Source organism: Haemorhous mexicanus, chromosome 12, assembly GCF_027477595.1.
Source record: "Haemorhous mexicanus isolate bHaeMex1 chromosome 12, bHaeMex1.pri, whole genome shotgun sequence".
Lineage (NCBI taxonomy): Eukaryota > Metazoa > Chordata > Aves > Passeriformes > Fringillidae > Haemorhous > Haemorhous mexicanus.
Genome location: NC_082352.1, coordinates 2,937,736 through 2,965,055, shown reverse-complemented (window position 1 = coordinate 2,965,055; position 27,320 = coordinate 2,937,736). Strand labels below are relative to the sequence as shown.

Below are 27,320 nucleotides of genomic sequence, written 5' to 3'. Positions count from 1 at the left end.
AAAGGGGAAAAACACTACTTGGCAGGTTGGAAATTCCTGTTATTGTGTTCTTGTTTGTGCTGTCCTGATATTTTCTAGTAAAGAAATGTAATTTCCCATATTTTTTGCCTGGAAGCCCTGTAATTTCAAAAGTATAATAATTTGGAGGGAGAGGGTCCTCTTTCCATTCTAGATAGATTCCCACCTTCCTTGGCAGACATCTGTCTTTTAAAACAGGACAGAGACACCAGAAAATACTGACTTTCTATTCCTTAGTTCTATTTGATCTCACAATGGCAAAACGCTACCTGAGGCACCAGCAGCCCTGCAGTTCACACCCTGAGGAGGCTGCTGTGGCAGACCATGAGTGAGGGATGCTTTTCTGTTGGAAGGCACAGATCCCTCACGCTGCATCCCAGCCCAGGGAACACTCACCAAAGGAGATCTCACCGAAGTTGATCTCATCGACATCGAACTGTAAACTCGGTCCAGAGACGCTGCCCCTGCATGGACAGAGCAGGAAATGGCTCGGTTAAAGGAATTGCAAAGGTCCGGCTGTCCTGGCTCAGGGGCACAAAACCTGGGCTCAGGGCACCCTGGGCTTCCAACCAACACAGCCCCATGGGCTCAGCACAGGGCCCCGTGCACAGGAGGCAGCTAAAGCCAAGTGGCCAGCAGCCAACAGCCACTGATGGGCTCTGGGCACAGGGCTGGCAGGAAAAGCCCCCAGGTTGCTGGTGGTCCCACAAAGGACCCTGAACACACCCAGAACATGGCTCTGTGCCTCAGTTTCCCCATCTGTAAAGTGATGGACATAAAGGTGTCCTAACAAACTTCTGTACTTTCCTGCTTTGCTACTTCTTAGCTGTAACTGCTGTTCCCATGGAGGAGCTTTCTCAGGAGAGTTTGACCCACATAATCATTACAGACAGAGTTCTGAGACATGAACCCAGGGGAGCCCCAAATATCTTCTGAAAAGAGCAGCAACAGTTCTACACAGTGGACAGATGAATCCTAGAGGAGAGGACCAGCTTGTCAGCAGTGCACCAGCTGGCACAGCCAAGAGCAATAGCTTCAACAACCAAACAAGGGTGTCCTGAATCCAGCCCAGCACCTCAGCTGTCCTTGAACTCAGCAGACAGACTCCAAAAGTCACCAACACCCACTGAAATCAGCACTTGGAGCTGCACAACACTCATGAGTTGATTTCATGGTTGCTGCCAATCAATGCCCACTCTGCATTTTGGTTCAAACTCAAGGAGCAGTGACCTGGGCCTTCTGTTGTGTTCACAGGACTGCCCCTGGCTCTGCTCTGCACATCTCAACAAGAGACACCTGCCCTTGCTCAAGGAGAAAGCTGCTTATGCAGAAACACCCCATGACCACTTTGGGGGAGGCACAGAGGAGAATCAATTATTTGATGGTGAAAGGTTCCCTGTGATTTCCAAAATAAAAAGCAGCATTTTTCTGCCAAAAACAAAGCCAGCATACTTGTTTCTCCACTATGGGCAAACCTACTCACCACTTTTCTTTTGCTAAGCAATAACTTAATTGTTCTTTTTAATGCATCTCCCTTATCTCATTGGTATAATCCCAGTGCAGATTGCTTTCATTTCTTTACTGCCTTGAGCCAGTGCCTGCCAACAGCAGCAGCCCAGCTCCAAAGCTGCAGAGCAGCCAGCATCAGCTCTCCTGCTCCCACTACATTATTCCAGCAGCACATGGCTCAGGCTGGCAGGGACAAGGCCTCACACTGCTGTGGTGCTGAGGACTGAGCTCTGCCTCCCCTGTGATCAGCCCTTCTCCCTTGTGCTGGGCCAGGATTATCTCTTGCCGTGGCCCCACCCCCCAGGAGGATGCCCAAGTCCTTGGGACAGTTCCTGCTGCAGTTCCCTGACTCCCAATCAGCCCTTTCCTGGCTGTGCCAAGGAGGCACCAGAGCACTCTGTGCACAGCAGCTGGGAGCACAGCTTGTCCCCCCGAGCAGGGCTGGCAGAGGTGAGCTGAGGCTGCTGCTGCCCACCTGGCATGGATTATTAATGAAAGTTTTTACAAGCACTGCTGCTGCTGCAGAATCAGCCAGGCTGGCCCATCTGCAAAGCCCTGAGGGCCTTGCTGGGGGTTCAGGTGGGACATCCCAGAGCAGCTGCTGCCCAAAGCTGATCCATCCCACTGCCTGCCATGGCCCAAGGCACAGGGAGATCCCTGCAGGGAGGAGTCATTACAGCTCCCAGGTACCACCCAGGGCAGGAGGCATCCTCACACTAAGGTAATGCCAGAATCAGAGCAAAGATTAGAACCTCAGGAAACATCTTTTTTCTCTGGTCCACCCCAAAATGAGGTAGGTGGGGGATGTCCCAGAGACAGCTACAGATGTGCCCACAAGCTCCCAGGGTCCTTACCTGATGGTCAGGATTGCAGGCATAGGAGTTCCAGTCACACTGAACTGTAATTCTTCCTCAAAGGTCCCCAACACGGTGGCCTTGAAGGGGATCTGAACAGTCTGGATCCCACCTGGTGCAATGATGCCCTCCTTGGGTAGAAACTTGAAGCAGGAGCCCACGTTTGTGGTTGAGGGGATACAGGTGAAGGGAGCATCAAGAGCTCCTTTGTTAATCAGTTTCACCTGCAGCAGCAAGAAAGCAAAGTGGAAATACATGTGGAACCTTCCCTTCTTGGGAGTTATTGTCTAATGATGCCATGAACACCCAGAAAAGGGAGAAGATGCTTTGTGCTGCTGAATGGCAGCAGCCAAAAAAAAAAAAATCACAGGACAAGTTCTGCCTTTGGGTTTTCCTGCAGAGCAGAGGTAACTCCCCAGAACTGCAGTCACCCTGGGGTGATCCCATGGACACAGAGCTGTGCACCTCTGCTCAGCATCACCAGGCTCATTGAGACCTGGCCCTGAGAACAACATGGGCTGATTGCAGCTGTGCAGGGAATCCCCCCAGAGCTGCTGCTGCCCCAGTTAGCACAGCTCCACCAGCACCATCTGCTCATTCACCTTTTCCCCTGTCATGAAACCAATACATTGATTATGAGGCATCAGCATCAAAATGTATAGACAGCACCATCTTTTGGTAAGAAAGTTCAGCATGTCTTTCCCTTCCACAGCCAAGCTTTTGAAAGTGTCTGGCATGATGTAGTGCCTCCTTTTCTACCTCTTTCAGTTGCTCTTTCTTGATTTTTTTTTTTTCTTTTGCAAACTTGACAATACTGGAGGGGGAGGCAAATAGGTAGAAAAATCCTCTGCTTTATTCCCAGGAACATTTTTCTCTTTCTAGGGTCAGAGATGCACCAAGGCCAAGGTGTGGTGAGGGACTGGTCAGCAAGGGAAAGAACTCCCAAGCCTTTAGCAAGGGCCATCACTAAGCCAGGAGGGTGGATGGCTTTCCTGTGACTTCCAGGAATAAGCAGGAGACACTTGACTGGAAATTGTTTGCAGTGGGCTGAAGCTCAAAGGCAGCTAGTTTGTTCCAGCTGCTTCTGCAGAGCCCAGGCCAAAGGAGCCTTGTGTCTGCACTGCCACAAAAGCCTCTGAACATGCAGCTTTTGGAGCCAGTGCTGGTTTCATGGGTCAAGGGGCTGTTGTGCAGGAAGCTTCCCAGCTGATCCCTAGGGAAGGCTGCCCAAAAGCAGGGACTGGGGCTTCATGAACAACAGACACACCTTTCTGACCCCCCAGATTTGAGCAGTGCATCAAATATTCCCTGCTCATAACTGCCCAGGTTGCCAGGAATTCCACAGCTCCAGCAGGCTTGCTGCTGCCTCAGGAGCCATCAGGGCCCACCCCAGCCCCTGCTGCTCACCTCAAGCATGTGGGAGGTGTCAACAAAAACGTTCCCAAGGTCCAGAGTCTGAGAGCTGAGCTCAACCAAGGGTCCTTGGCCTTCCCCTCTGAGGCGCAAGGGCAGCCTGCTCTCACGGCCTGGGGAGAGATGTCCATTGCAGTACAATCATTCCCTCTGTTACACTGCATTTTCCAGGCTGCCTCAGCGCTAGTCCCTGACTCTGAGCTGGATGCAACCAGCTCCTGATGCTTCAGGAGAAGATATAGACCCTTCTCTTCCCTCAGGAGATATCCCTTTGGACTGACTTGCAATTTCTAACCCATTCCTTGGCTGGTTTCCAATTTTAGCCACCAGTTTGCTGAGTTTAAAACATCTCTGATGTCCTGTCGTGGCAAGCCAAGGTGTAATGGGTATAAATTGAAAGAAAGGAAATTTAGGTCAGATATTAGGAAGAAATTTTTTACTGTGGGGGTGGTGAGACAGTGGGGCAGACTCCCCAGGGGCGAGGCACCAGCCCTGAAAGTGTTCAAAGCCAGGCTGGATGGGGCTTAGAGCTACCTGATCTAGTGGGAGGGGACTAGATGATCTTTAAGGTCCATTCCATCCTGAACATAGTATAATTCTGTGGTTTCTTTCCCATGCACTTAGAGAAGCTTTGAAATCCATTCAGTGAAGGCACAAAGCTCATAAAGAGCAAATTTCCAGGCAGCAATTACCAAACTACCAGTAGCACACGACTTTGTTGTCAAACTCCTCAACTTCTGACACTCAGCATTGTGTTCTATTTCCACAGACTGAGAGCTGCAAGGTGACAATTCCCACACAGGGACAGAAGCAGGTGCTGGCCAAGAGTGCTCCTTCTACAAACACCCTGGGCTCAGCGGGGCTCAGCCCCCTCTGGTCTGCTGGTGTCAGGGCAGTGGGAGGTGATCCAGGCTCAGGGAGCCCATTTCTAACTCAGCTCCTGCTGCCTGATGATGGATCCATGTCAAATGGACCATCCTGGAGGTCTCTAGAGGGGCTTAGTGCTTGTTCACTAAAGCTGTTCTGCTCTGTAGCTCTGTGGCCTTTGAGAAAATGTTGGCAAAGCCATGGCATGAAAACTTCTCCCTGCGCTGCCTGGGTTGTTCTGGGATCAGTAAGCCAGACACGGGTGTTCTGAGCCCTGGCCTTGCACAGGAGACTCCCTGCAAGCTGTAGGGCCAAGGATGATGTGCCAGCACTGCCCTGAACCCTGGCGACACCCTGGAAGCTGCAGGGCCAGGGTGGATGTGCCAGCACTGCCCTGCTGACCAGGGATTCTTCCCAGCAGTTACACAGGAGCCCAGGCTTGCACCATGGCTTCACTGTGGGTGAGAGAAGCAGGGGGAAGGACTGTACCTGAGATGTCGCAGTAAGCCATACTTTGGTACCCTAGTACCTCTAAGGGTTTGAAGGTCACCTTGATTTCAGCCAAACAATTTGGCCCAATTTCTCCCTTCTACAACAGAAAGAGACAGCAAAACATTTCTCTTCAAACTTCATGTTTCTTGTTTTCAACCACACTCCTGTAAGCCTTTGTTTAGAGCATCAATGATGAGTGAACAACACAAGGAGCCCAAGGAAACACTCCAAACCCAGCTCAACCCAGCGCTGGAAGCTCTCAGTGCTCAGCTGATCAGCTCCCACTCTCCACAAGATTCCTACCACTCTGACACAAGTTCTTGGTCACATCATGCTGCTGTCAGCTACTGTGGGATGTAACTGCCACTGTGCACTTGGCCTTAGATGGGCCATGGGAGTAACCAAGAAGAGAACATGATCCCCTTCCTTGGAAATAAAAGTATTAGTTTAACCTGTTTTGAAAGAAAGCAGAGGTTGGCATTATTCTAGGGTTTATTCCAAGATGAGAAGAGATTTTGCACTGTGCAGACACCAGACACTCATCATCTCTCCCAATGCCAGCACTCAGAATCAGGGCTCTGGTTGATGGGAGCACGTGGCAGTTTGCTTGCACAAACAGAAAAGGAAAAGATTTTGTGTCCGTGTGTGCAGGAGAACTCCAAAGGCCCATTTCACCCTTCCACCCTTGTGTCCAGGCTCTCAGAGGACACTGGAAGGCAGACTCAGAAATAGTGCAAGGCGTGCTTACACGAGGGGATTGGCATTTCTGTCATTAACCTTGGGCTGAATTTGGCCTCCTTTTGCTTGGGAACCATGGCAAGCTTCAGGTCAGTGTGTGAGCTGGCAATGCTCCAACAGCCTCTGCTGAACCCCACGTGTCAGGGGAGCCCCTACCTACAGTAACTGCTCCCTGTGACACTGCAGGGACACACACAGAGTGCCCTTGAGCTCGAGCCTGGCAGCAGAGCTCAGCTTTGTCAGGCTCCCAGCCCTGCCCTGAGCCTGCAGGGCACAAATGCTTTTAGCAGGGAGCTCTGCAGCCACACCAGAAAGAAGGAGGAGGAGCAGGAGGAGCAGGAGGAAAATGAGGCTCTCAGCTATCACTTACCATTGGCTCAATGAAAAAAAAGTCACTGGAGAACAGCATGGAGTCTTCTTGCACCTTTGCCATTTTCTCCTGGACCATGCTTCTTATGAGGGCAATGTGATCTTCAAAAGAGCCCTTCTCCTTCTCTGTTTTTTTCTCCTCCTTGATTTTTTCCAGCCGCACCTTAGTCGGTGGGTGCAGCAAACGACGCTGCCTGCAGCCCCAGGGAGAGACAAGGCCAGCAGATGCTTTCATAAAGCCACATATTTGCAGAGAGAAGTGTGAGTGCAGGAGAGCAAAGCACCTGGGGAGGAGCAGCAGCAGCTCCCCAGCAAAGGCTGAGCCCAAGCCACAAGGGTCCCAGATGGATCAGAGGATAACTTGTTCACTGGCACAGCAGGTAGTTTTACTCCACACTTGCAAGCTCGGGAGAGGTTTCCAAAGCCAGCAGCCCTCAAGAGAACCTTCAGGCTCAAAGTCTCTGCCAAAACTGAGGGAGAATCCACCAGCCACTTCAAGTGGCTTTTCCTACCACTGAGCTGCTTGGGGGAAGCAGATAAAAGATCAGGGAGCAGGACTTCCCTTGGAAGGGGAGGTGAAGCTGGTTTGCAGCTACATGTTACTAGCATCACTCTTTGTTTCTTCCATTTTGGACCTGCCCTGTTTCCTCTGCCTTTCAGAAGAGCATCGCAGAGCACTTCCAAATGAAACTGATGAATTCGGGCACCACACCCCTTCAGTGCCATTGCAGGTTTTATGTACATGAAAACAGAGGCTCTGAGAGGGGAAGGGACTTTGTTGTGCAAGAGGGAGACAGCAAACTCCTGGAGAGACCTTTTCATGATCCAGAGCTTTTTGGGTCCCATCCCAGTGCATGGTAGTAGAATGTCCTGAAATGGTCCTGCACTATCTCCTCTCATTAAAAAGTCCTCTTTGCTCTTAAGATTTCAAAAGCTTCTCTGACAGCAGGACAGAGGCCTTGGAGCTAAAACCATTCCTATGACTGGAAGTAAGGAAGAACAACATGTCCTGGTGATAGTCTAGGACACAAACTGGCATAAAAAGAGATGAAACTGGAAGAAACCCCACAAAACCAAAATCAGGTTGAAGTTTACTTTGGGGAAACGTAGTTGCTTCTGAGGGGAAAGTGGATCACATGGGGTCCAGGCTGAGGCAAGCAAGTGGGAAAAAATGGAAATAAACAGCCCAGGGAAGTTGCCAGAGAAGGTCACGGGATTTTCTTCTAACACACAGAGCTTGTATGGAAGTCAAACGCTGTGTAAGGAGATAGAGAACAGTGGAAAACCAAGAAGCCCAGGGCACTAAAGAACCTTCTCACCAGCCATTCAAGCAGGCAAGGGTCCATCTCCTGGTCCTTTGCAAGCAATTTAAAATGGCTCTGGGGAGTGCAAGCAACCTGGCCCACAGCAAACAGGGGCTTGCCACAGCAGTTTTGCCCCAGCAGTTTTGGCCCAGTGTATTTTCAGTTTTTGCCTGGCAGTTTGCACAAGCAGGCTGAGAAGAAAGGGTGCAACGACCCACCCTCCTTGTGTAGTGGATTTTGTCCATTGGCTGGTTGTGAAGTGCAAGCCTTTTTTTTCCCCTTCTTTCTTCTTTCTGCCTTTTTTTTCCCCCAGCAATGGTTTACAAATTATGAAAAGCCATTGCTGCTGCTGCTGCCAGCAGAAGTGTACTAACTCAAAGAGAACCCCCCAGGAAGGACACAGCTGTCCAGGCCCCTGGCTGCAGGGAGGGTCTGAGCCTGGTGTTAATATCAGAGGTTAGTGCAAAAGACACCTGCGTGTGGTGTGAGCAGCTGAATAGTCTGCTCTGTCCAGTGGCAGAGCTTAAGGAAGAAGTGGAAAGGCTGAGGAGCATTAGGGAGAGCGAAAAATAAATTTACTGGTGGAATTATACCCGTCCAACCCTGAGAGAAGCACAGCAGGAACCAAGGAGCCCTGCCCTTCTTGGGATCAGGCAGAAGGAGGAGACCTAAGAGACAGAGGGGAATGGAAATGGGTCTCTACTGGGGAGCTAATAAAATTCTGTCCTGACCCCCATCACCTACCCAGGTACCCTGACAGAACAGGTATGAGGCCCTGGCTCCAGAGGGTCAGGCAGAAGACAGTAAAGAAAAAATTCTGTCTGGAGAGTCTCCCAGTTGGTCGGTCAGACAGATCACAGCTTCAAGTATTAAGAAGGGTAGTGGTAGTAGCTGACTCCCTTCTAAGGGGAGCTGAGGGCCATGTACATTGACCAGATCCATTCCACAGGGAAGTGTGCTACCTCCCTTGAGTCCAGATACTGGATATTACCAGGAGATTCCCTAATGATGAATTAGGGAATTTAGTTCCCTAAATGAACTTGATCTGTTCACCATTGTCTGGGGTACAGTGACCATGAAATAATAGAGTTCTCAATATTTGGTGAAATCAAATATTGGGCATCAACAAAACTTCCACTCTGGTCTTCTGGAGGGCAGACTTTCACCTGTTCAAGGGACTGATCTGGAGAATACCCTGGGAAACAGCCCTTAAAAACAAAGACGTCCAAGAAGAATGGACATACTTCAAGAAAGAAGTATTGAAGGCACAGGAACAAACTGTCCCTGTGTGCTGAAAGACAAGCTGACAGGGAAGACAGCCAGCCCAGATGGGGAAGGAGCTCTTGAAGGAACTAAGGGAAAAAAAGAGGATGTATCACTTTGGAAAGAGGGGCTGGCAACTCAGGAACTGTTTAAGAATGATACCAAGTAGAGAGGCAAAAGCCCAATTAGAACTTGAGGAAATCCAATCATTGCAACCAACCTTTCTTTCCTAAAATGCCATCCTTGATTAGAGTATAAATGGAACTGGAATGCTGAGTGCTGAGCTCTTGAAGGCCAGGGACACTCACGCTAGTGCCAGGGATGGTTTACTTGGCCTAAACCATTCAAAAGCACCAACACCCCCTAGAAGCCACACATCAGTTTCAGTTTTGGGCCATGTATCTCACTGAAATTTATATTTCAAACCAACCTCTTCTTCTCTTCATTCTCATCTTCCTCTGTAGGAAAAGCCTTCCACTGGAAGTGGACTGTGATGTTACTCCTGTTTTCAATGAAAACGGTTTTGTGTCTTGTCATGGTGATGAAAGTCTTGTCAACGTCCACGGAACTGGTGCTCAACCTGACATCGACATCTACAGCTTCTCCAAGGAGCTTTGTGTGGATACTTTCTTCCCCTGGAACAAAGCAAAGGGGAGTCTTTGCTCAGCTCACTGGCTGATGGAAGCACAAGGAACAGAGCAAACCACAGGTCGCAGAAGAAAGTGTCACAGCTTTTAGCTGCATTAGCAGCTCTGTGGATCAGTGCATTTATCACACCCTGACAGCTCTGTGTGTAGAGTGTGGGGATGTCCTGGGCAGCTCCTTAAACACCTTATTTCTGTGGGTGTTTGTGGAGATTTGGCCCCAAGGTGACAGTATGGACAGGGAGATTGGTCCATGTGCTCCGGTGACCCACTCAGATCACACTGAGGAGCCCTGCTCAGTCCTGCCTTGCCCAGGCTCCCCCCGGGCATCCCATGAGACTCCTGTCTCTCCTGATCCCTTGGATCCCTTGTTGCTGACCAGCAAACATGCCTGGGGGCATGTGGGCAGCAAAAGGAGGCCCAGAGGAACAAGTGAAGTGACAGCCCACAGCAAGAGGTGACACAGCTGAGGAAACACAGCCAGCCTGGCTCTGCAATACGACAAACCACTACAAAATGAACACCATGAAAATCATCATCATTTCCCTGTCCAAACCCACAGCCACATCAGTCTTGAAATATTTTATATTGTTCTGATCTCAAAAACCAAGCTGGAGCATTTAAATTAAATAAAAAAGGGACAAAGGAAAGATTAATAATTACAGAGCAGCTTCTTTATGAAGACTGAATGGGATTCCTCAGTCTAGAAATCAAATGGGATGTGAGAGGATGGCAACAGCATATGAACGACCTGGGAAATGGGGATGAGGAAAAATTTGTCTTGACTTGTCACCAGCCAGGAACTCGAGGGCCTGAAAATGTTATTAGACAGAAACTACATATATGTGTAGAGGGCAACATAGAGAAAGGGTCTGTGGCAAGCCAATGGAGAAGCAGCATATGGGACAGAGGTGTGCAAGAAATACATTGCATTGGAGAAAGTCTGATGGAAACCTCACACCTCACACACAACACTGCCCAGGAATGAAATAAAACTTCACCCAGGCATAGCCACCTGGTAGTGGAGAATTAGGATTCCTCCTTCCTCCACTCAGCATCTCCCAGCAAAAGAGGAGTAAAAAAATCCCTTGTTAGAGGGGGTTTTATCAAGCCCCTAAACACCAAGGAGTTCTCAGTTTGCTTTGGGGTAAATCTGGAACAGGGGAGGTACCTCTAGAGGGAATAGAGGGAGATGGGACAAGAGGGAGCCATGGTGGAGAACTGTCCTGTGCCCGTGCAGGGCCCAGCACTCACCTGTTTTGCAGCACAGGGACCCGCAATGGTCACCGTTGGTCAGCGGGTGAAATCCCACTGTCACCTGCATGGTGCAACCAGCGCCCAGAGTTCCTGTGGCCGGCACCACGGAGAAAGGACTGCAACACAAAGAGAGGGATCAGGGCTGGAGGGACACCTGGCCATGAGATTCCTTCTGCACTGCAGCTCCCTTGTGCAAGCAGGGAGCAAACCAAGCACAGGCAGCAGAAGACAGCCAGAACAGACAGCATCAGAAACAGCCACTGAGCCACCACTGAGGAGATCCAGCCCTCACAAGATCCTGTGGGATAAAATTACTTCATGTCCCCCATACTCTGCATCCAGCCCTCTGCAATGAGACTCAAGGGTCCAACTGCCAGCAATCCCATCAGAGAATGGTTTGTGACAAGCACAGAGAGGGTTCAGAGCTATCTGCATGCACAACTTGATACTGACTGCCTCAGGAATTTCTCTTTTCCTGCTGCCTACAAACCTCATCTGAAGAGATGCAAATGTTAGAGCACCATGTGTCCTGTGAGATTACAGCCTAGGAATCAGACAGGGAGAAGGAACTTTTCCTTGAAGACCAAGGAATAATTACTGTTGAATTTGCAGTGTGGTTCTTTGGTTTATTTTACCTTGAAAATATGCTCATTAAGCCTAAAAAGGGCACATTTTATCAGCATTTCAATGAAAGCTGCTCTAAGAAAAGGAGGAGTCAAATCTCTGAAAGAGTGCAAATAGAGTGCAGATTGTGGGAGGATGGATTGTAAGAGAATAGAGATGGTGCAGAAGGCAATCTCGCCCCTGAGGAGTTGCAGCTGTACTAACTACCAAAGAGTAAGAACAGCATTGCTCTTAATAGGTCATCACTGTGTCCAATAAGGATGGTGCAATGAGGGTGGGTGTTATAAAATAGTGGATTAGCTGGTCAAGGGGAGAGTTGGAGTTTGTCAGCTGTGCTGTGATGTGTAAGGGTCATGCAGTTGTGTTAGGGACAGTAAGGATTAGTATGTGCTGTGAGGGACAGGAAGGAGTCAGCTGGCCATGAGGAAGAAAGAGAAAAGGAGTCAGTGTTGCAATGAGCTGCCTGTGAGAGCTCACAGAGAGAAGGTATGAAAGTTTTACAGTGGGATGATAAACTGATGGTGGCAGTCTGTTCCCATCCACCGTTGACTGGTGCCAAGCACCAACACCACCAGCAGATTAGAGCAATACAGCTACATGGAAACAAGACCCAAAAGGAGGATGCCATTTACAGTCTGAAGGATCTAATCCCAGCTAAATGAAGCACCATCAGCAGGAGCACATCAAGGAAGCAGAACAGGAGGTTTCTCTCTATTTACCAGCAACGCAGTCTGGGACTCTGGGTTGTCATGCAGGCTGGTAATTGTTTGCTTGGCCCACCAGACAAACTCTGTGCAATGTGTTGGAAAGAATTATGCAGGTGTGTTGGTGCACTTTGGATCTACCAGGAGCAATCAGGATTGGTCACCAGGTAAAGAGCTCTTGCCTGACAAACACAAGACTCTGTGCTTTGATGCTCAGGGACAGCCCAGGTGAAATGTGCTTCTGACCAGCAGCTGCTGGGCTTTGTGCTCTTCTACAGCCCCACTGAGGAAAGTTCCTGGCCTTGGTGCTTTGTTGGTGGACAATCTGTCACTTAAAAGTGTGTTCTGGGGAATTTGGTGATGAATGTATCACACACAAAAATAAAGAGAAAATCTGGCAAGCTGAACTTTGTTCATGTCAGTAGTGACAGCTGATGAACTTGCTTGAGGTTCAGCTCATGAAGGACCTCTTGCTGCAATGACAGGCTGAGCTGTTCCCATTGTCACTGGGGAGAACATCACTGCTGGCTGGTGGAGAAGCCTTGGGCCAGCAATGTTTATGTGCTGGATGTGAGACTTTGGAGGGAGGGGAGGAAAGACAAGGCCCCAGCAGCCCCAGAGCCAGAGCAGTGCATGTGCTCCTGCATCTGCCCCGGGGCTGATGCCAGCCCTGCTGCAGCTCTCTGCTGGGGCTCGGGGGATCAGTGCCTGCTGGGAGCAAGGCACAGGATTCTTCCCTTAGTCTTTTGCCAGAAACTTCATCAGAACAGAGAAGCTGCCAGTTAGGGGAATCCCTGGCCAGGCTTCAACACTACCTTCCATTCCATTCCCTTTCCATTGCTGCCCCATGTTACATGCTCCTGCCCTCAAATGGCAGGATGGGAAGAACATTCCTGGGGGTGACTTCAGGGATTGCCTGAGAAAGAAGGTGTCTCCTTATTTTCAAATTATCAGAAGAAGAAGAAGATCCAGCCAAGTCCAGGACTCAGCTGTCAGGACTGAAAAACAGAGTGCAAATCAGCCCCTGCATCTCCTACATCCCCAGGCTGTACCCACCAGACTCCTCTGTTCCTGCTGTAGCAGTCATCTCTCACACAGACCTGGCTCCCCAAGAGTAAGGACACAAGCTCTACTCCTCTGAATTTCAGCCAACAGCACTAAGATGTTCCCTGAGCCCACAGAAGAGCTGTGAAGGAGATATCCCTGACACTGTAATAACCAAATGAAAACCACTGCCAAGAGATGGGGCTGGCAAGCTCAATTTTGGCCTTTTATCTGTTGTGAGCTGCTCCTTAAGACAGTTCTCATCCTCTTAGATCCATCCTCACTACTGCACCTGACAGGCAGAAAAGATAAGGGATGGAGGGGGTTTTAATAGGTGGTTTTCTTCTGCTTTTTAACTGGGTCCATTGGTATGTTTGTTTCCTTGTATGGCATCTAAAGACAGGTCCAGATCTCCCAATGGCACCTTGCAATCCCCAGACACTGCTCTTGCTTTTAGCAGTGTGTTTGCTCAGATGATTTCCAGAGGTCCCCTCCAGCAAAAGTTATTCTATACTTTTATCTTCTAAATCAGCCCAATTGCTTTTCACATATTCACTAAATGTCTCCTATTTCCTTGAGACCTGTGCAGGTACCTATGGGCATGTGGTATATTGAGAGGCATTGGAGGAGCTTGACCTTCATGAACGTTCCCAATGAAGAATGCATGATCTTTTGGCAAACATTTAACACAACACAAAAAGAGAAAACAGCAGAAACACAGGAACTTGCTGAAAGCATTTAAAAAGAAATCTCAATGAAAGGGGCACAACCTTATTCAGAGATTTAAATAATCTGTTTGAAATTTTGAACTCTTTCAAAGGTTCATCATGGAACAGAAGAGGTGACTGATGCCCTCAGCTGACAGGGGAAATCAGATCAGCTTTAAGTAACAGGAACTGCACTGGCTGCCTGCAGCACAGCTCATGTTGGGCATCTCATGAGAGGACCACAGGAAAGCCACATGCTTTTGTCCTCCCAGAGAATGGGTCTGACAGTGCTGAGAAAGCATTTCAGAAGCTGCTTGTGCTCAGGAGGGTGCAAGCCAGCTACCAACATGTTCCAGCACCCTCGAGGAAATCTGGGACAGAGAAAGCTCCAAGGCCACTGAAAGCAAGAGCAGATGCCATCCATCCTGCTCCCTTCCAGCCAGGCTGCAGGGCAGCAGCTGCAATGCTCTGGTTCCTTTTGTTGCTCTTTCCTAACTCTGTTACCACCCAAAGGTGTTTTGCACAAGGACAGATGAGCTGCCTCACCTCTGGGTGCTCAGCTGGTAATGAGCTTCCAGGTTACCAGTGTTGTGGACCAGAAGAGTCTTCTGGGTGCTGTACTTGACTGGACACACCGAGAAGTCCAGCTGGGCAGGGAAGTCCAGGACAACTGGGGCACCAATGGCCCGGATGGGCACAACGATCCTTTCCCTTGCAGTGATGCAGACAAGCTTGTGGGAATAATTCTGCAGGAAAAGACAGTGGATCAGCACAGGACATTTAGTGCCATCCCCATGGCAGAAGAAAAAACATTTCCTATAACCCTTCAAGGACATCAATTTACCTATTCCACCCTAAAATGAACACTAAGTTCTACTAATATGTCACATTTTAAAGGCACCAGTGCACTTTGCGAGGCCTGTCTCTGTGGCATTAAGCTCACGTGTCACTTGGGTCATACGGAGAACTACCCTAGGCCACCATAATTTTTACTCAAAATTTTAAAGATGCGAAATAGTTCCTAAGTCCCTTCTAAGGAACATGGAGCTAGGGAACACAGGACATTCCTCTTTAGGTTTCAATATTCCCACTGTTTGAGAATAGGATAAAGTGTTAAACTGACTCTAAGCAGCAAAAGGAAGATGAGAAAACAGCTACACCCAAAGAGATCCTGCACCTCTGGCCTGGTGCAGAAACATCAGATGGCTCAGAACTCCCCTCTAACTTTGCCTCTCCAACCAAGTCAGGAGAAGAACAGTGCCAAGAGGTAGCAGGATGCTGTTGGAAAGGGCCTCTCCTTGCTTCCCTGCAAGGCTTCCTCCCTTCCATGCCATGTACAAACTCTTCTGTATGAACAAACCTCCAGATCCCAGCACTGAGATCAGACTTGCCAGGGCCTCAGCACTGCTGTTCAAACCTCCCCACAAAAGCACCTTTGGCACGGGATGGGTGCCAGCTGACAGAGCAAGCACAGGGACAGGCATGAAGACAGAGCCCCAGCAGTGTCACTGCCACGGGCTCTGGGCTCACAGCTCTGCCTGCAGCTTGTACCTGCCCTGCACGAGCTCCTTCAGGCAGGTGTCCCAGTCCCCTGCAGCTCAGCAACCTCCTGCTGACCAAGGGCACCCAGAGCCCAGTGTGCCTGTGCCAGGCTGGGCTGACAGGCACAGCACATCCTCTGCCCTGGCCCTGCAGCTGTACCATGCTCACTTGTGCTCTGGGACAGCACAGCTGCAAGGCTGCAGAACAGAGGGGGTGAAAAAGCACCGTCTTTGCTCCAGCCCAGGGTGAAGCAGGGAAGCTGTTGGCAGTCAGGAAGGAGGAAAGCTCTCTGACCTCTTTGTTCCTCTGGTGTTTTCCATCATAATGAAACCCCTTCCACTGTACCTAGAGATGGCCCAACATCTATCAACAGCCCTCTGTCATTTCCATCCTGTTCCCTCTGCATCTTCCCCTGGGAATGCTCAGGAATGTGCAGGGAGGGGAAGCAGAGCCTGTCAGGCCTGGCTGCAGTGTGCCAAGGTGTGACTGGCTGCAGGCTGCCTGCCCACGGCCTGGAGCCAAGCTCACAGCATGCAATGGGCTGGAGCCAGAGTGCAGGGAAAACAATGGCTGTGCAGATCATTCTGTGCTTTGGCTCCTCCACTCTCACCTTGTTCTCGTCGGGGGTGAAGCGGATGCGCACAGGCACAGACGCGCCCGGCAGCACCACACGGTACGCGTCGTTGGAGCACATGAGCTGGAAGTAAGGTGAGCTCTCCATGGAGACCTTCACCATCTGAGGAAACTGCAGCAAAGACATGAAATGATGATTGTGCCACTTGTGGAAACAGGACGAAAGGAGACCTGTCTGTGCCCTGGTGTCATCCCTCCTTGGCCCCTTTCCCAAAGCACTTTCAGCTCTGCAGGCACAGGCACATCATTCACAAGGCTGAACTCAAATCCCTTCTGTCTGCCTCCAGCATTTTGGCCAGGGGCAGTTGGGCAGTGCCTGGTGGGAAGGAAGGGCTGAGCAGGTCAGCACCAGCAGGATGGAGTCAGAGCACCTGAACCAAGTCATCTGCATATTCAACAAAGCCAAAAAACCTGCTGGCTTCTGCCTGCACACAGCCATGCAGTTGTCGTGTTCCAGAGGGGGATTGTGCTACCTGAAAGCAAACCAGCACATTATCCTGGGGGAAGAAAGAAATTCCCTTTTTCAGCTTTGGGTAGGGATGTTGTGGGGATACAGTCAGGCAGGCAGACCAGCCAGAGAGGCGACCAAACACTGTGGTCTTACTGGGAATAAAATCAAATCTGAAAGGCAAAAGAAGGAACACAGCAAGACAATCCCTAAAACAAGGAGATGACAAAGAGAATTGAAATGGGCAGTAAAGCAGCAAGGAAGAATCATAAAACTATGAGAGCAATCAGCTTGCCAAAAGTGACAGAAACACAGACAGGCTGTGCCTGTTGACTATGGGCTTCAAAGGCCTTTTCTGCCTGGAGAAACATGACCAGCACTGACTGACGGTGTGGTTCCAGTACTGAAAGCCAGTATTGGCTCTCCAGGGCTTCTTGCTGCCCGTGCAGGCAGGCTGGGCTGCTGGGCATTCCTGCCTGCAGCCAGCAGGCCAGGTTCTGCCGTCTGGCATTCACAGACACAGCAAACATGCATTTTCTAGCACACTGATATCAACCCCTGAGCACCAAAATGCTCTCCAAAAGTCTAAACCAGATGATTTTGACTCCCTCCTGTCCCTTCTCACCAGCCCACTCTTGGCACAAGCCTCATTTGAGAAAATGTTTCCCTGACTGAAATTCAAATGGTCGCAGTTTTCCTCTTTACAGTGGAACACAACTGCTGACATTTTTCAACTTTTTCTCTCTCAGCTGTCTTGGGAAACTACAAAACAATCACAATTACTTCAAGTGAAGGTGAAAACCTCCAGGAGCAGATGGCTTTGGATGTGCTCTGGTTCTCCAAAGGGAAAGCAGAGCACCGTGTTGCTTTTGGAAAAGCTGAGCAGAGCTGGATGAAGCTGAGCAAGAGCCTGAAGTGGCACCTAAAGGCCTCTCACTGCTTCTGCTCCATCAGCCTGATTGCAGGGCTCTTTCAGAACACATTTCCTGCAGTGCCAATGCCATTGATGAGAAGTGATTCCAGCACAAAGTGGAGAAGACTCAGCCCCTGAGCTTTGACTGTGAGCTGCACAGAGGGAGCCAAACAGGTTGAGAGAGGCAGAGATTCCTACCAGGAGCCAAGATTAACCAAGGAGACACAGGGTGTGATATAGACTCGAGGCAAAGCATGAGAGCTGGTAAGAACTCTACAGCCCTCTACATTCCTATCAATCCAGAGCTTTCAAGAGAAGGAAACTCCTTTGAGCTAGATACCATCAACGCATGGCCAAAATCATAGGACAATTCCCAGCACAGGAAGATTTCCACCATCTTGCAGAATAAAGGTGCTGAGACATTTTCTTCTGCATGTGCTGTAGCAGAGAACTTGCTTTGCTGTACACTATGGAAATTACACCACTGTTCTCTTCCAGCACAGTGTTAAAGCTCCGGGTGCCAGCACTTACCTTGTTCTTATTAATGAGAGACAGCACCATTTCAGAGACCTCATGAGGGACGAAGTTCTGAAATACCATCTCTGACGGGGAAACCCCAAGCGAGCTCTGTTTCGGAGGACCTGACAACAACTGGAGAGGAAAGGGAGAGCATGGAGAGGTTCAGCTGCTGGGAGGAAGGTTCATGAAGGATCCCTTACACCGCTCCCCAGTAAAGTACAGACTCTGGGGAGCACATCTGCCCAGCCCATACTGGGCAAACAGTAGCTCACCCACCTCTGCTCTGAGCTGATTGAGAACTGCTTGATCAGCTTAGAGCAGGCTCAAGCCAAGCTGCTCCTTCGGCATGTATTTCTCCAGGTTTCTTTCTCCACAATGCCAGGCAGCACTTCCCTTAAGCACAGCCCTGTGCCCATGTGGTCACAGAGCTCTGGGGCACTGACTGAGCACTCACGGAGTAAGTAAAACCCATGGATTTACAGGAGACTCCATGGGAAAAAATTCTGGGATGTCCTTTACTCTGAGACAGGGAAACCCAGGCCCACACAACTGCAAACACCTTTTTTGCTCTAGAACTTAGACATCAGTAGGAAGAGAACGGTACCAGAGGAGGTGTGAGAGATGAGGTGATTTTTGCTGAAGCCAAAATGTTATTAAGCAAAAGAATGGAATTTGTTGGTTTCATGTGTTGTTTGTGGTTGGATTTGTTCAGGTTGATTTGTTGGGTGTTGCAGTGAGAGGGACGGGATTGAAGACCTGACCAAAAGGGAGTAGGATGAGAGGGGAGGGGACAGAAAAGTTGGTGGTCAGTAGAGGATGGAAGCACCTGAGTACACATCCAATGGGAAAGGGGACAGGGACCGCCCCAGCCGGGTGTAAAGGGCACAGAAAGATTGCCATTTTCTCGGAGGGTGTGTGTGTGCTTGGCTCTCCACGAGGGAGACACACCTGGCTCAGCTGAGTAGTTACTAATAAACTGTTTTCTTTTGCTTCAATGATTTTGTCCCCTTTAATTTACTTAAAAATTAGTGTGTTTCAAACACAGGGAAACGCAAAAATAAAAAGACAAGTGAGGTGAATGCTGAATGAGGATGAGGTGAATGCTGAATGAGGATAAGGTTCAGTTGTTTTCTCAGCAACTTGGGTCAAAGTAGAGTTGGTACTTCCTTTTTCCATGAACTTTAAATGGATGCTTTCTTGGAATTATTGCTATCTTATTTGATACCATTGTAGAGGCACGTCTGGAATGACATGACAACAACAGCAAATGCTTCTGGAGCAGAGACATTGCTTTGAGAAAACTCTCCCCTGCTTTGTCTGCCTGCTCCAGCCACACTGCTGTCACTGCAGGGACACCAGCAGGTCTCCCGTGTGACTGCACAGCAGACACATTCTGCCGAAGGGAGTGGCTGCAGCACACTGTCCCTCAGTTGTGCTCTTCCCTGAAGTGCTCACAACGCCCCTCTCCAGGGCAATCCTTAACCAGTGTGTTACATGTCTCAAGCTGCCAATTTCCTGTGTGTTATGCGTCTCTTGCTGCCAATTTCCTGCTCAACAGCCCACCTCAGTCCCCCACCCCTCTGGACTGTGCTTTATACTGAGCCAGTACTGCCAGAAAAGCAGATTTAAACACACCTCTAAGTAGGCACTGATCCAGATAAAGTACATCCATTCCCCTCTGCCCAGGGCCAGTCCCCTGCACATCTGGCAGCCTGCAAAATCTAACACCCCATCCAGGTCCCAACACATTGTTCCAACTCAAAGTATTAATGCAATTAATTCATTTTGTTAAATCCAAAGTAATTCCTACAGGTCCTCGGCCTTCAAAGGTCAATGCTGCCACTCTGGAGGGAATCTTGTGGTCCCGAGCATTTGATGGTGACCATACCAAAGCAAGAGGAGGCTATTTCAGCAGGAGAATGGCAAATGGCAATGTTGTCCCTTTGTGTCCCCAGCAATGTGTCCCTGTTAGCAATGGCAGCTACACTCCAGCACACCCCAGCAGCCTCAGCAGAGATTATTTGTTTTGCTTAGTGCAGATCAGGACTCTTGGCAGTTTGCAATGACAACAGGCCCTGCACACTGAGGTATTTTCCTGGAGGCAAGCCTGTCAGAAGCACATACCCTCTTCTAACTTTATGTTAAACAGAAAGGAAAAGAGCAGGAAAAGGCTACCTTTTGACGAGCCTCACTTGTGTCTTGAAGTGGGCCAATTCTGGGCAGCATACTCTTCCCAGTGTTGGCCTCCTTCTTTGTGCCGAGAAGCTTCTCCCTCAGGAACTTAGAGGGAAGCAGCTGAAAGGCAAAAATACACCAGCTAGAGCCTCAGAGATGTGCTTGTCCAGAAAGGCTTTTCTTGAACAAGTGGCACTGGTGAATAACTTGTGATCACAGCCACTAGGACAGTTCTGGAAGCCCTGGAAGTTTCCTGCTGAAATACTTAGCACCAATAAATTAATAATACAGAGTGCAATACACATACTCCAGCCACATGGCTCTGTCCCATTAGTCTCTCCATGATTGGATGGGACATGGTTGGGGATTTCTGCTCTTTGGGCATTTGTTTCCTCTTGCGTTCCATTGGACTGAGGCAGTGACCTTTCCAGAGAGTGGGGAGGAGCTCTCAGAACTGCCTGAACTCCATCCCTGCACAACACTCAGAACTCACAGTGAGGAGACAGCACTGCTGGCTGAGTCCCAGAGATGCAAGAAAACAAAGGCGTACCAAGAGTGAGGTGCACGGGAATGTGTCCAAGTTTTAGTTCTATTAATTGTTTTCTCTGTCTGGGCTGACAGAGCCCTCCACAGAAGAAAACAGAGGCATCTCCTTGACAGAGCCTCAGCAGTGGGACATCTTCAGCCAAGTGAGCTGCAGACAGCAAGGGACCTTTGTGGCCCTGGCTCCAGTGCTGCCTGCAGGGCTGGATCTGTGCTCACACAGCAGCTGGGAGAGAACAGCTGCTTTGGAAGCTCTTCCAGCTGGGACCAGCCGTGGCTCTCAGGGCTTTGGGCAGAGTTTGAGCTTTCCCCCCACCTGCCCAGGTGCCCAAGGGCAGGATGGTCAGAGCAGCACAGGTGAGGGCCCATCCTGACAGAAGGAATTCCTGTGGCAAAGGAGAGGGAAAGAAGCCCATGCTGAGGGCTTCCACTGCCCCGACACATCCCACAGCGTTCCCTACTGCACCAGGACAGCCCCCAGCAACAGCAGCACGGCACAAAGAGCTGGGGAGGGGGTCTGCAGCTTCACTGCACTGCTGGACAACAGGGGCAGGGAGAGCAGGGACACCAGGGCAGTTTCCAGTGGGTACTTACAGTAAAAGATTTCAGCATTTCCCGGGTCAAAAGACGAGGTGTTGGTGTCTTCTTTTGCAATCCAGACGCCATTTTGAAGGGAGGATGTCGCAGATGAGCGACAATGCCTCAACAAAACTGGAAGGAACAACAATGGAACTCTGAAAATCCAGAACCCAATTCATGGCAGATTCAAGGGATATACTGGTGCTAAAAATTTTATATTATTTGAAAGTAGTTGAGTGCTTGTTTGGCATAAGTAGCTAGTGTTTTTAGGCCTCTAGTTGGACTTTATTTGAACTATATGGCTATGTTGTGCAATTCAAAGATGGATCGTACTGAAACCTGGAGCTAAAGAGCTGAACATTAATAATAGTTGGCACAGACAAAGCTGCAGCTTAAATATTACCTAAAAATAGCTAGAGTGGGCCTCCTCTTCTTTAGGCTAAACCATCTCTGCTCTCTCAGCTGCTCCTCACAGGACTTGTGAGAGACTGGAATGTTATGGCTAATGGCTTAAATTTTGTTATAAAGGACTTTTTGCCCATTCTGACAAAACTGAATAAAGAAGCTGAGACCACTGAAGCCCACCCCTCCCTGAAAATGCCTCCTGACTGGAACTTGGCACTGTGAGTTAAGCCACCTAAGGGAACTTGAGACAAGATCAAGGTGACACTATTGTCCTGTTATCGCAGGTCTGGGGAGAACTAAACAAGGCTAACGGAGAAAAATGTATCCACAACAAAGCCAAACGCAGCAGCTGTCCTGAAAATCAGCTCTGTCTGCCTTCAGGCTGGGGGAAGTCATAGCCACAGACTCGTCTGCTGAGGCCAGGTTTGCACACAAACCTCCCATCAACAGAGGGGGAAGGAGGAAATTTTGGGCTGTGGCACAACCTCTGGTAAGGGGCAGTGGACACCCATCCTCCCTCAGACAAACTGGCTCAGCTCTAAAACCCCCCAGCCCCAGAAGGCCACATCCAGGGGACATTCCCATCCGGGGCAGCTGAGGGGGTGTCAGAACCCATCAAAGACCTCCAGAGTGCCCCCAGAGCCATTCCTGAGGCCTTGCACCAGATGACTGCATGGCATGCAAAGGAACACAACAGATCTGAAAATCCACAACCCAATTCACAGCAGGCTCAAAGGGGTATACTGGTGCTAAAGATTTTATCTTATTTGAAAGTAGCAAGAGACAGAGTCCAACTTGCCCCGCCCTAGGGAGCTACCTGGGCAGTCCCACCTTGCCCAAATCTGCATTAATCCATTGGAGTCTCATGTTTTGTGACACCTCACCACAGAGAAGACCAGAAGAGGATTTAATGGTATGCCAGTGAGATCCATGCAATGGTGATACTTTCTACTTTCTATTTAATCTGTCACTCTATATTTCTCTTCCCCTCCCCAACCCCCTTCTCTATTTCTCTCTCTCTCTTCTTCACATTTACTGTTACATAAAATCCACACTATTGACTTTGGCACATTGGTCTTGTTTGCACCTTAATTCAGGGGCATCTCCCTAATAATTTTAATAACTGGATCATAACAACCCACTGAAACTTGAACAGAACTCATTCACCTTTAAGCACCTTTAAGTAATCGCTATAGGAAAAAAAGGTATAGAATAGTACATTTAGTAAATTCTGCATTTCTTCAGTGAAAAAAAAAAAAAAAAAAAGGCACAATCTGTAGACCATATAGTGCATCCACTCAGCTGTACATGCCACTGAACTGCTGTGCCAGAAGACTGGCCTTATCCCATCCTGTATTTCCCTTTGGAATTCTCTTTCCGAGCACAAATGTGACAAAACCAAAAAGTACAACTTCAGTCAATCTTTACCTTCAAATGAAATTCAGTACACCCTCGCAGAGACCAATGCTCGCGAGTTCAGAGACCAAAGCTCGCAATGTCCTGTGAACAAGTCACTTGTCAAATCGCTGAGCGCAGCCGTTGCGCGAGCACAGGCTGCGAACAACTACCGCGGAGCGCGCTCTGCGGCAACTGAGGCGGCGGCGCCGTCACAGCCGCTGTGGCCGCGCCCGCGGTTCCCCGGCAACCGCAGCACCCGATCGTCGGGGCCGGGCCGGGGGCGGTGACGTCGGGGGGGCCTCGATCCCCGCTCCTTCCAGCCCTGGTGCCCCCCCGGTCCCCGGGCGGAGGGGGAGGAATCCGCTCCGGGGCGTGGAACGTGACGTGCACGCTGGCAACGCTCCTCGTTGCCAGACCCTCGGCCCCAGCTCCGGGCTGCACCTTCGCGACGGGAAAAACCCAGGGTCTCAACAGTTGGTGTTCAGCGCATAGTACAAGTGGGAATCAGCGAGCTGCAGGTCCTGGACAGTAACAGGTAGCTTCTGGTTCTTAGGGACACACAAGGAGCAGAAGTAATTTCCTGGTGTAATGGTTTATCACCTAATCAGCAGCCAGGAATTAGTGCTCCAGAAGACTGACATTATGATATCCTGTATTTCTCTTTTGCATTCTCTTTCAGAACACAGATGTGCTAAAAGGAAAAAAAAGAAAACCAACCTACAATATTTATCAACCTCTATCTTCGAATGAAATGCAAGACTGATTTTCAGTTATATTCCAAACATTTTAATAAAAACACGCTAGAACCATAATTGTTGCAAGTTTCCTTGCAGTAAACTTGAGATTCTAATATTCTTTCCAAGTTTATCTGTAATATATAGGATTATATATTCTAAAGAACTTAGGTTTGTTAAATTACTGCATACACCTCCTGCTGCTGAGCAATAGCACAGATTGACTGTGTCTTCAGCAGAACTGGTTTGTCTTAGTAGAAAGACTTAGAAAGGAAAAACTTTCTGAGTTTATCAGAATTAAGAAAGTACTTTTGAAAACAAAGGAGGGAAAAAAGACCAACCCTCTTAGTTTATGATGTTTCTAAGTCTACTACTCTGTGCAGCCTAAGGAAGCTGTAATGGAATAAGGGAAGAGAGATCTTACAGCCATGTTATCCATGAGTGTGTGGCAAACCTTCACACAGAGTGCCTGCACGGCCGCTTTGAAGACCTGGTGACAGAAGAGCAACATAGGATTGAGCTGAGACAGACAAATATCCAATTCAAGTCAAATGACAAGTGATTTCATTTTCAGATGGGGCCACAGATTGTACGCTGCTCACCATCCTGGGGCTTCAGGATGTCCTGCAGCATGGCTGAGCCATGAGACTTGTGGAGTAGAATTATAAAAAGCACAAACATTTCTTATGCATCTATATTGCATTACACTTAATTTTTCATTAGTGTCAAGAGCATATCCAACCACAAATTTATCTGGAATTTCAAAGCCAGTATCTGTAAGAAAATACAGTTCTTTTTATACTTCAGTGGTGTAAGTAGCTTTGAAATGCACAGTTGGTATTCAACACATACTTGAGCTGAGAGTAATAGGCATCATCTCCTTCAGGGTGCTTTCTTAAAATCTGAGCTGTAAATTGATGACAGAGGTTAGAATCTAAACCATTCCCATGAGTCAGTAATATAATGAAGGTGTTAAGAGAATGATTTTTATTAACAAAATAATTGTTTAAAACCTAGTTATGAGTTAGTCCTGGGAGAGGACACAAGGAGTGAGATTTTACTTGAGTGAAAGTAGATGAACTGTGATTCAGTAGGACTTTTCAGTTTGGAAACAAGGCAAGTTTAATAATGTGAAGTCAAAACAAATGCCCTCTAGGGTCAAAGCAAAGCCAAACATAGTTAAGGTTTGATCTGTTTCTGCTATCTAAATTTGTATATCAAATAGCTAAACCTGCACTCAGGCCAACCAGGGGAAAAAAACAAGGTGGTCATGAGGTCTCAGGATAGCATAGCTGTTCATTAGCTGTTTATGTGGTTTCTCCCCATTTCTCTTGACCTTCATGAAAGTTATGTGCCAGCTGTCAGATGTGCTGCCTGAATTGAAGTTGCAGGACTGCTTTGGAAAATACAGAAAAAAAAAACCAAAAAAAAAACCTGAGAAAACCACGATACTTACAGTCTGGTCTGTTTCCTGGATTCTGACATGTCGTTTTAAGGAGCAGGCTGTAAGGCAGAGCAGAGAAGGTTGGTTTTTAAAATGCCTTGCCCTAAGCTCTAGACTTCCATTCTCCCACACCTCCCCATAAGCGTCTAAAATCATTCACTTAAATGAAAACAGTGAGATGATTGCACAGAAAGGAGCAGCGTTCAGCCTTGAAGTGGAGGGAGAAGCAAAGGCTCTGATCTTTCTGTCCAAGTGGCTCCACTTTGTATTCAGTTCCCTTCAATCCCGTGTCTCAGATCTTCGCCCTTCCATGCAGCAATGCCTCAGCACACTCAAACAGCACAGAGGGGGAAGCATGTCCAAGTGGCCAGTAATGATTTTAGTGGGGAGGGAGGGAGAAAAGGACAATTTCTTCTGCAAAATTACATCTATTCTTGCTTTGCCTGTGCACTTCAGAAGAAACTAAGAACCTCCTGGACAGTCACTAGAAGGACTGTCTGGATAACTGATGCTTAAAGCAACTGTTTTTATAGAGCATTGTGGTTACTTGACAGACACAGGGATGTTCCACACAATTTCTTTAGAGATCTACTAAAAGCAGATCTAGAATGCTACTTGAAGTCATCTTCCCAGGGCTGACAGACTCAGATTCTGAAAACCTCTATGGTTGAGGGTATTAAGAAATCTTCAGAGTGCTGTCATTCTAGTATTGAGGCAACTGAGGTGGTGTTAGAAAACCTATGGAAAGAGATGAATTTCCTTCAAACATAAAGTAAGAAACAGGGAATGCATCAGACTTCATGGACTACATGGAAAGAGCCATTAAACCTTTTTTTATTAATTTGAGCAGTGAAGATGGTAGTGCACAGGTAAATTTCCCACTTTAAGAAACACTTAATTTTTTCAGCAGCTGGATAAGGATTACTTCCTGCATTTGCTTCCTCCCACTCCAAACTTCAAGCCAAACAAGCACCTGTCAGCATACACTGCCTATTGACCCAAATGATTTGAAGATGTCAGTTAGGGGCTTTATCCTTGTACCTTACAGGTATATACCTTTTACTATCATTGGTTTCTTGTCTTTTATTTTTGAAAGCAGAGCTTTCATTGTTCTACCAGTCTCAATAATGTCCTGAAAGAGATAAAACAATAATTATTATAACAATCCTTCAAGTTGGAAAGGAAAACCAGACTGTCAGTGGATTAAATGAGAACATACCAACCTGGCAGCACAGTAACATACTTAATTATTATATGTAGTATGTATTATTTTGAAAAGAAGGGAGAAAAAAAAATCTGTATCATTCCACAACTCCTTCAGTCATTACCTACCTCTACTACTAACACATTCTGAAGGAAGGGAAAGGGAAAAGAAAAAGGAAAAGGAAAAGGAAAAGGAAAAGGAAAAGGAAAAGGAAAAGGAAAAGGAAAAGGAAAAGGAAAAGGAAAAGGAAAAGACTTAAATTGCAATTTGCAAAAAATTACACAGGCAAGAAAAGCACACTAAAACACTCAGTTAAAAAAAATTGCACTGATTTTCAAAGGAGATTGTTGCTTGAACTACTGACTTTACTTTGGTGCTTTCTGAAGAGTCTCTCTGGTAGTATTTATGAAAGCTTAAAATGTGGTGATAAAGGCACCTATGTCAGGGCCAAATATTTCTCCATGTAGAGCACTAGCATTCTAGAGCCACACTGAATGAGTCAGTTTAATATGGTTCATTTCTGGGCATTCTGGGATAAAATGGGGAATAGGCTCTTTGGGAGCAGTCATCACTGATCACTTCAAGTTTCCACTGAGATCAGGGGGAATTATTCACTGTTTCAAAGCCCAGTAATTTAAATCAGTGTTAAGTGGCTGGAAGTATGCAGTATCAAATCCATCTTAAATCCATCTTAATAAAGATGGATTTCCTGGAACATACACAAGAACAGTTGTTTCCCTTTAAAAGCGGAAGATGCTAATTCACATCTTCCCATTTAGTGCAGACAGTTCCTCTCCAAAAAAAACTGATTTTTTTTTCAGAAGAATCATTCTAGAAGGAGAAAGAAGAGATGGAAGTCATATAAAGTATGCCCAAAAGGGTTATCCTTATTTGAAAGGTGTGCTGCTCTTGCTTTTTGCAATAGGATGGAGTTTGAGCTCTGCCCCTGACGTTGTCATGTTGAGTGTTCTGCTGT

At 48.1% G+C, this 27,320-nt stretch overlaps 2 protein-coding genes across 2 annotated transcripts; both read right to left on the bottom strand.

Moving 5' to 3' along the window:
- Positions 1-971: 971 nt before the first annotated feature.
- LOC132332985 (hydrocephalus-inducing protein-like) lies at positions 972-6,325 on the bottom strand. Its single transcript, XM_059857711.1, has 4 exons — positions 5,151-6,325; positions 3,789-3,907; positions 2,382-2,605; positions 972-993 (listed from the first exon to the last, which is right to left on the bottom strand). Exons 1-4 carry the CDS (start codon positions 5,170-5,172, stop codon positions 972-974), a joined length of 387 nt encoding a protein of 128 aa, XP_059713694.1. The 5' UTR covers positions 5,173-6,325.
- LOC132332984 (hydrocephalus-inducing protein homolog) lies at positions 6,048-26,278 on the bottom strand. Its single transcript, XM_059857710.1, has 13 exons — positions 26,197-26,278; positions 25,153-25,199; positions 24,121-24,186; positions 22,993-23,653; positions 21,175-21,291; positions 20,038-20,157; positions 17,875-17,994; positions 15,960-16,094; positions 14,354-14,553; positions 10,726-10,844; positions 9,258-9,462; positions 6,262-6,454; positions 6,048-6,071 (listed from the first exon to the last, which is right to left on the bottom strand). The coding sequence occupies exons 5-13, from the start codon at positions 21,244-21,246 to the stop codon at positions 6,048-6,050; spliced, it is 1,188 nt and encodes a 395-aa protein (XP_059713693.1). The 5' UTR covers positions 21,247-21,291; positions 22,993-23,653; positions 24,121-24,186; positions 25,153-25,199; positions 26,197-26,278.
- Positions 26,279-27,320: the final 1,042 nt, after the last annotated feature.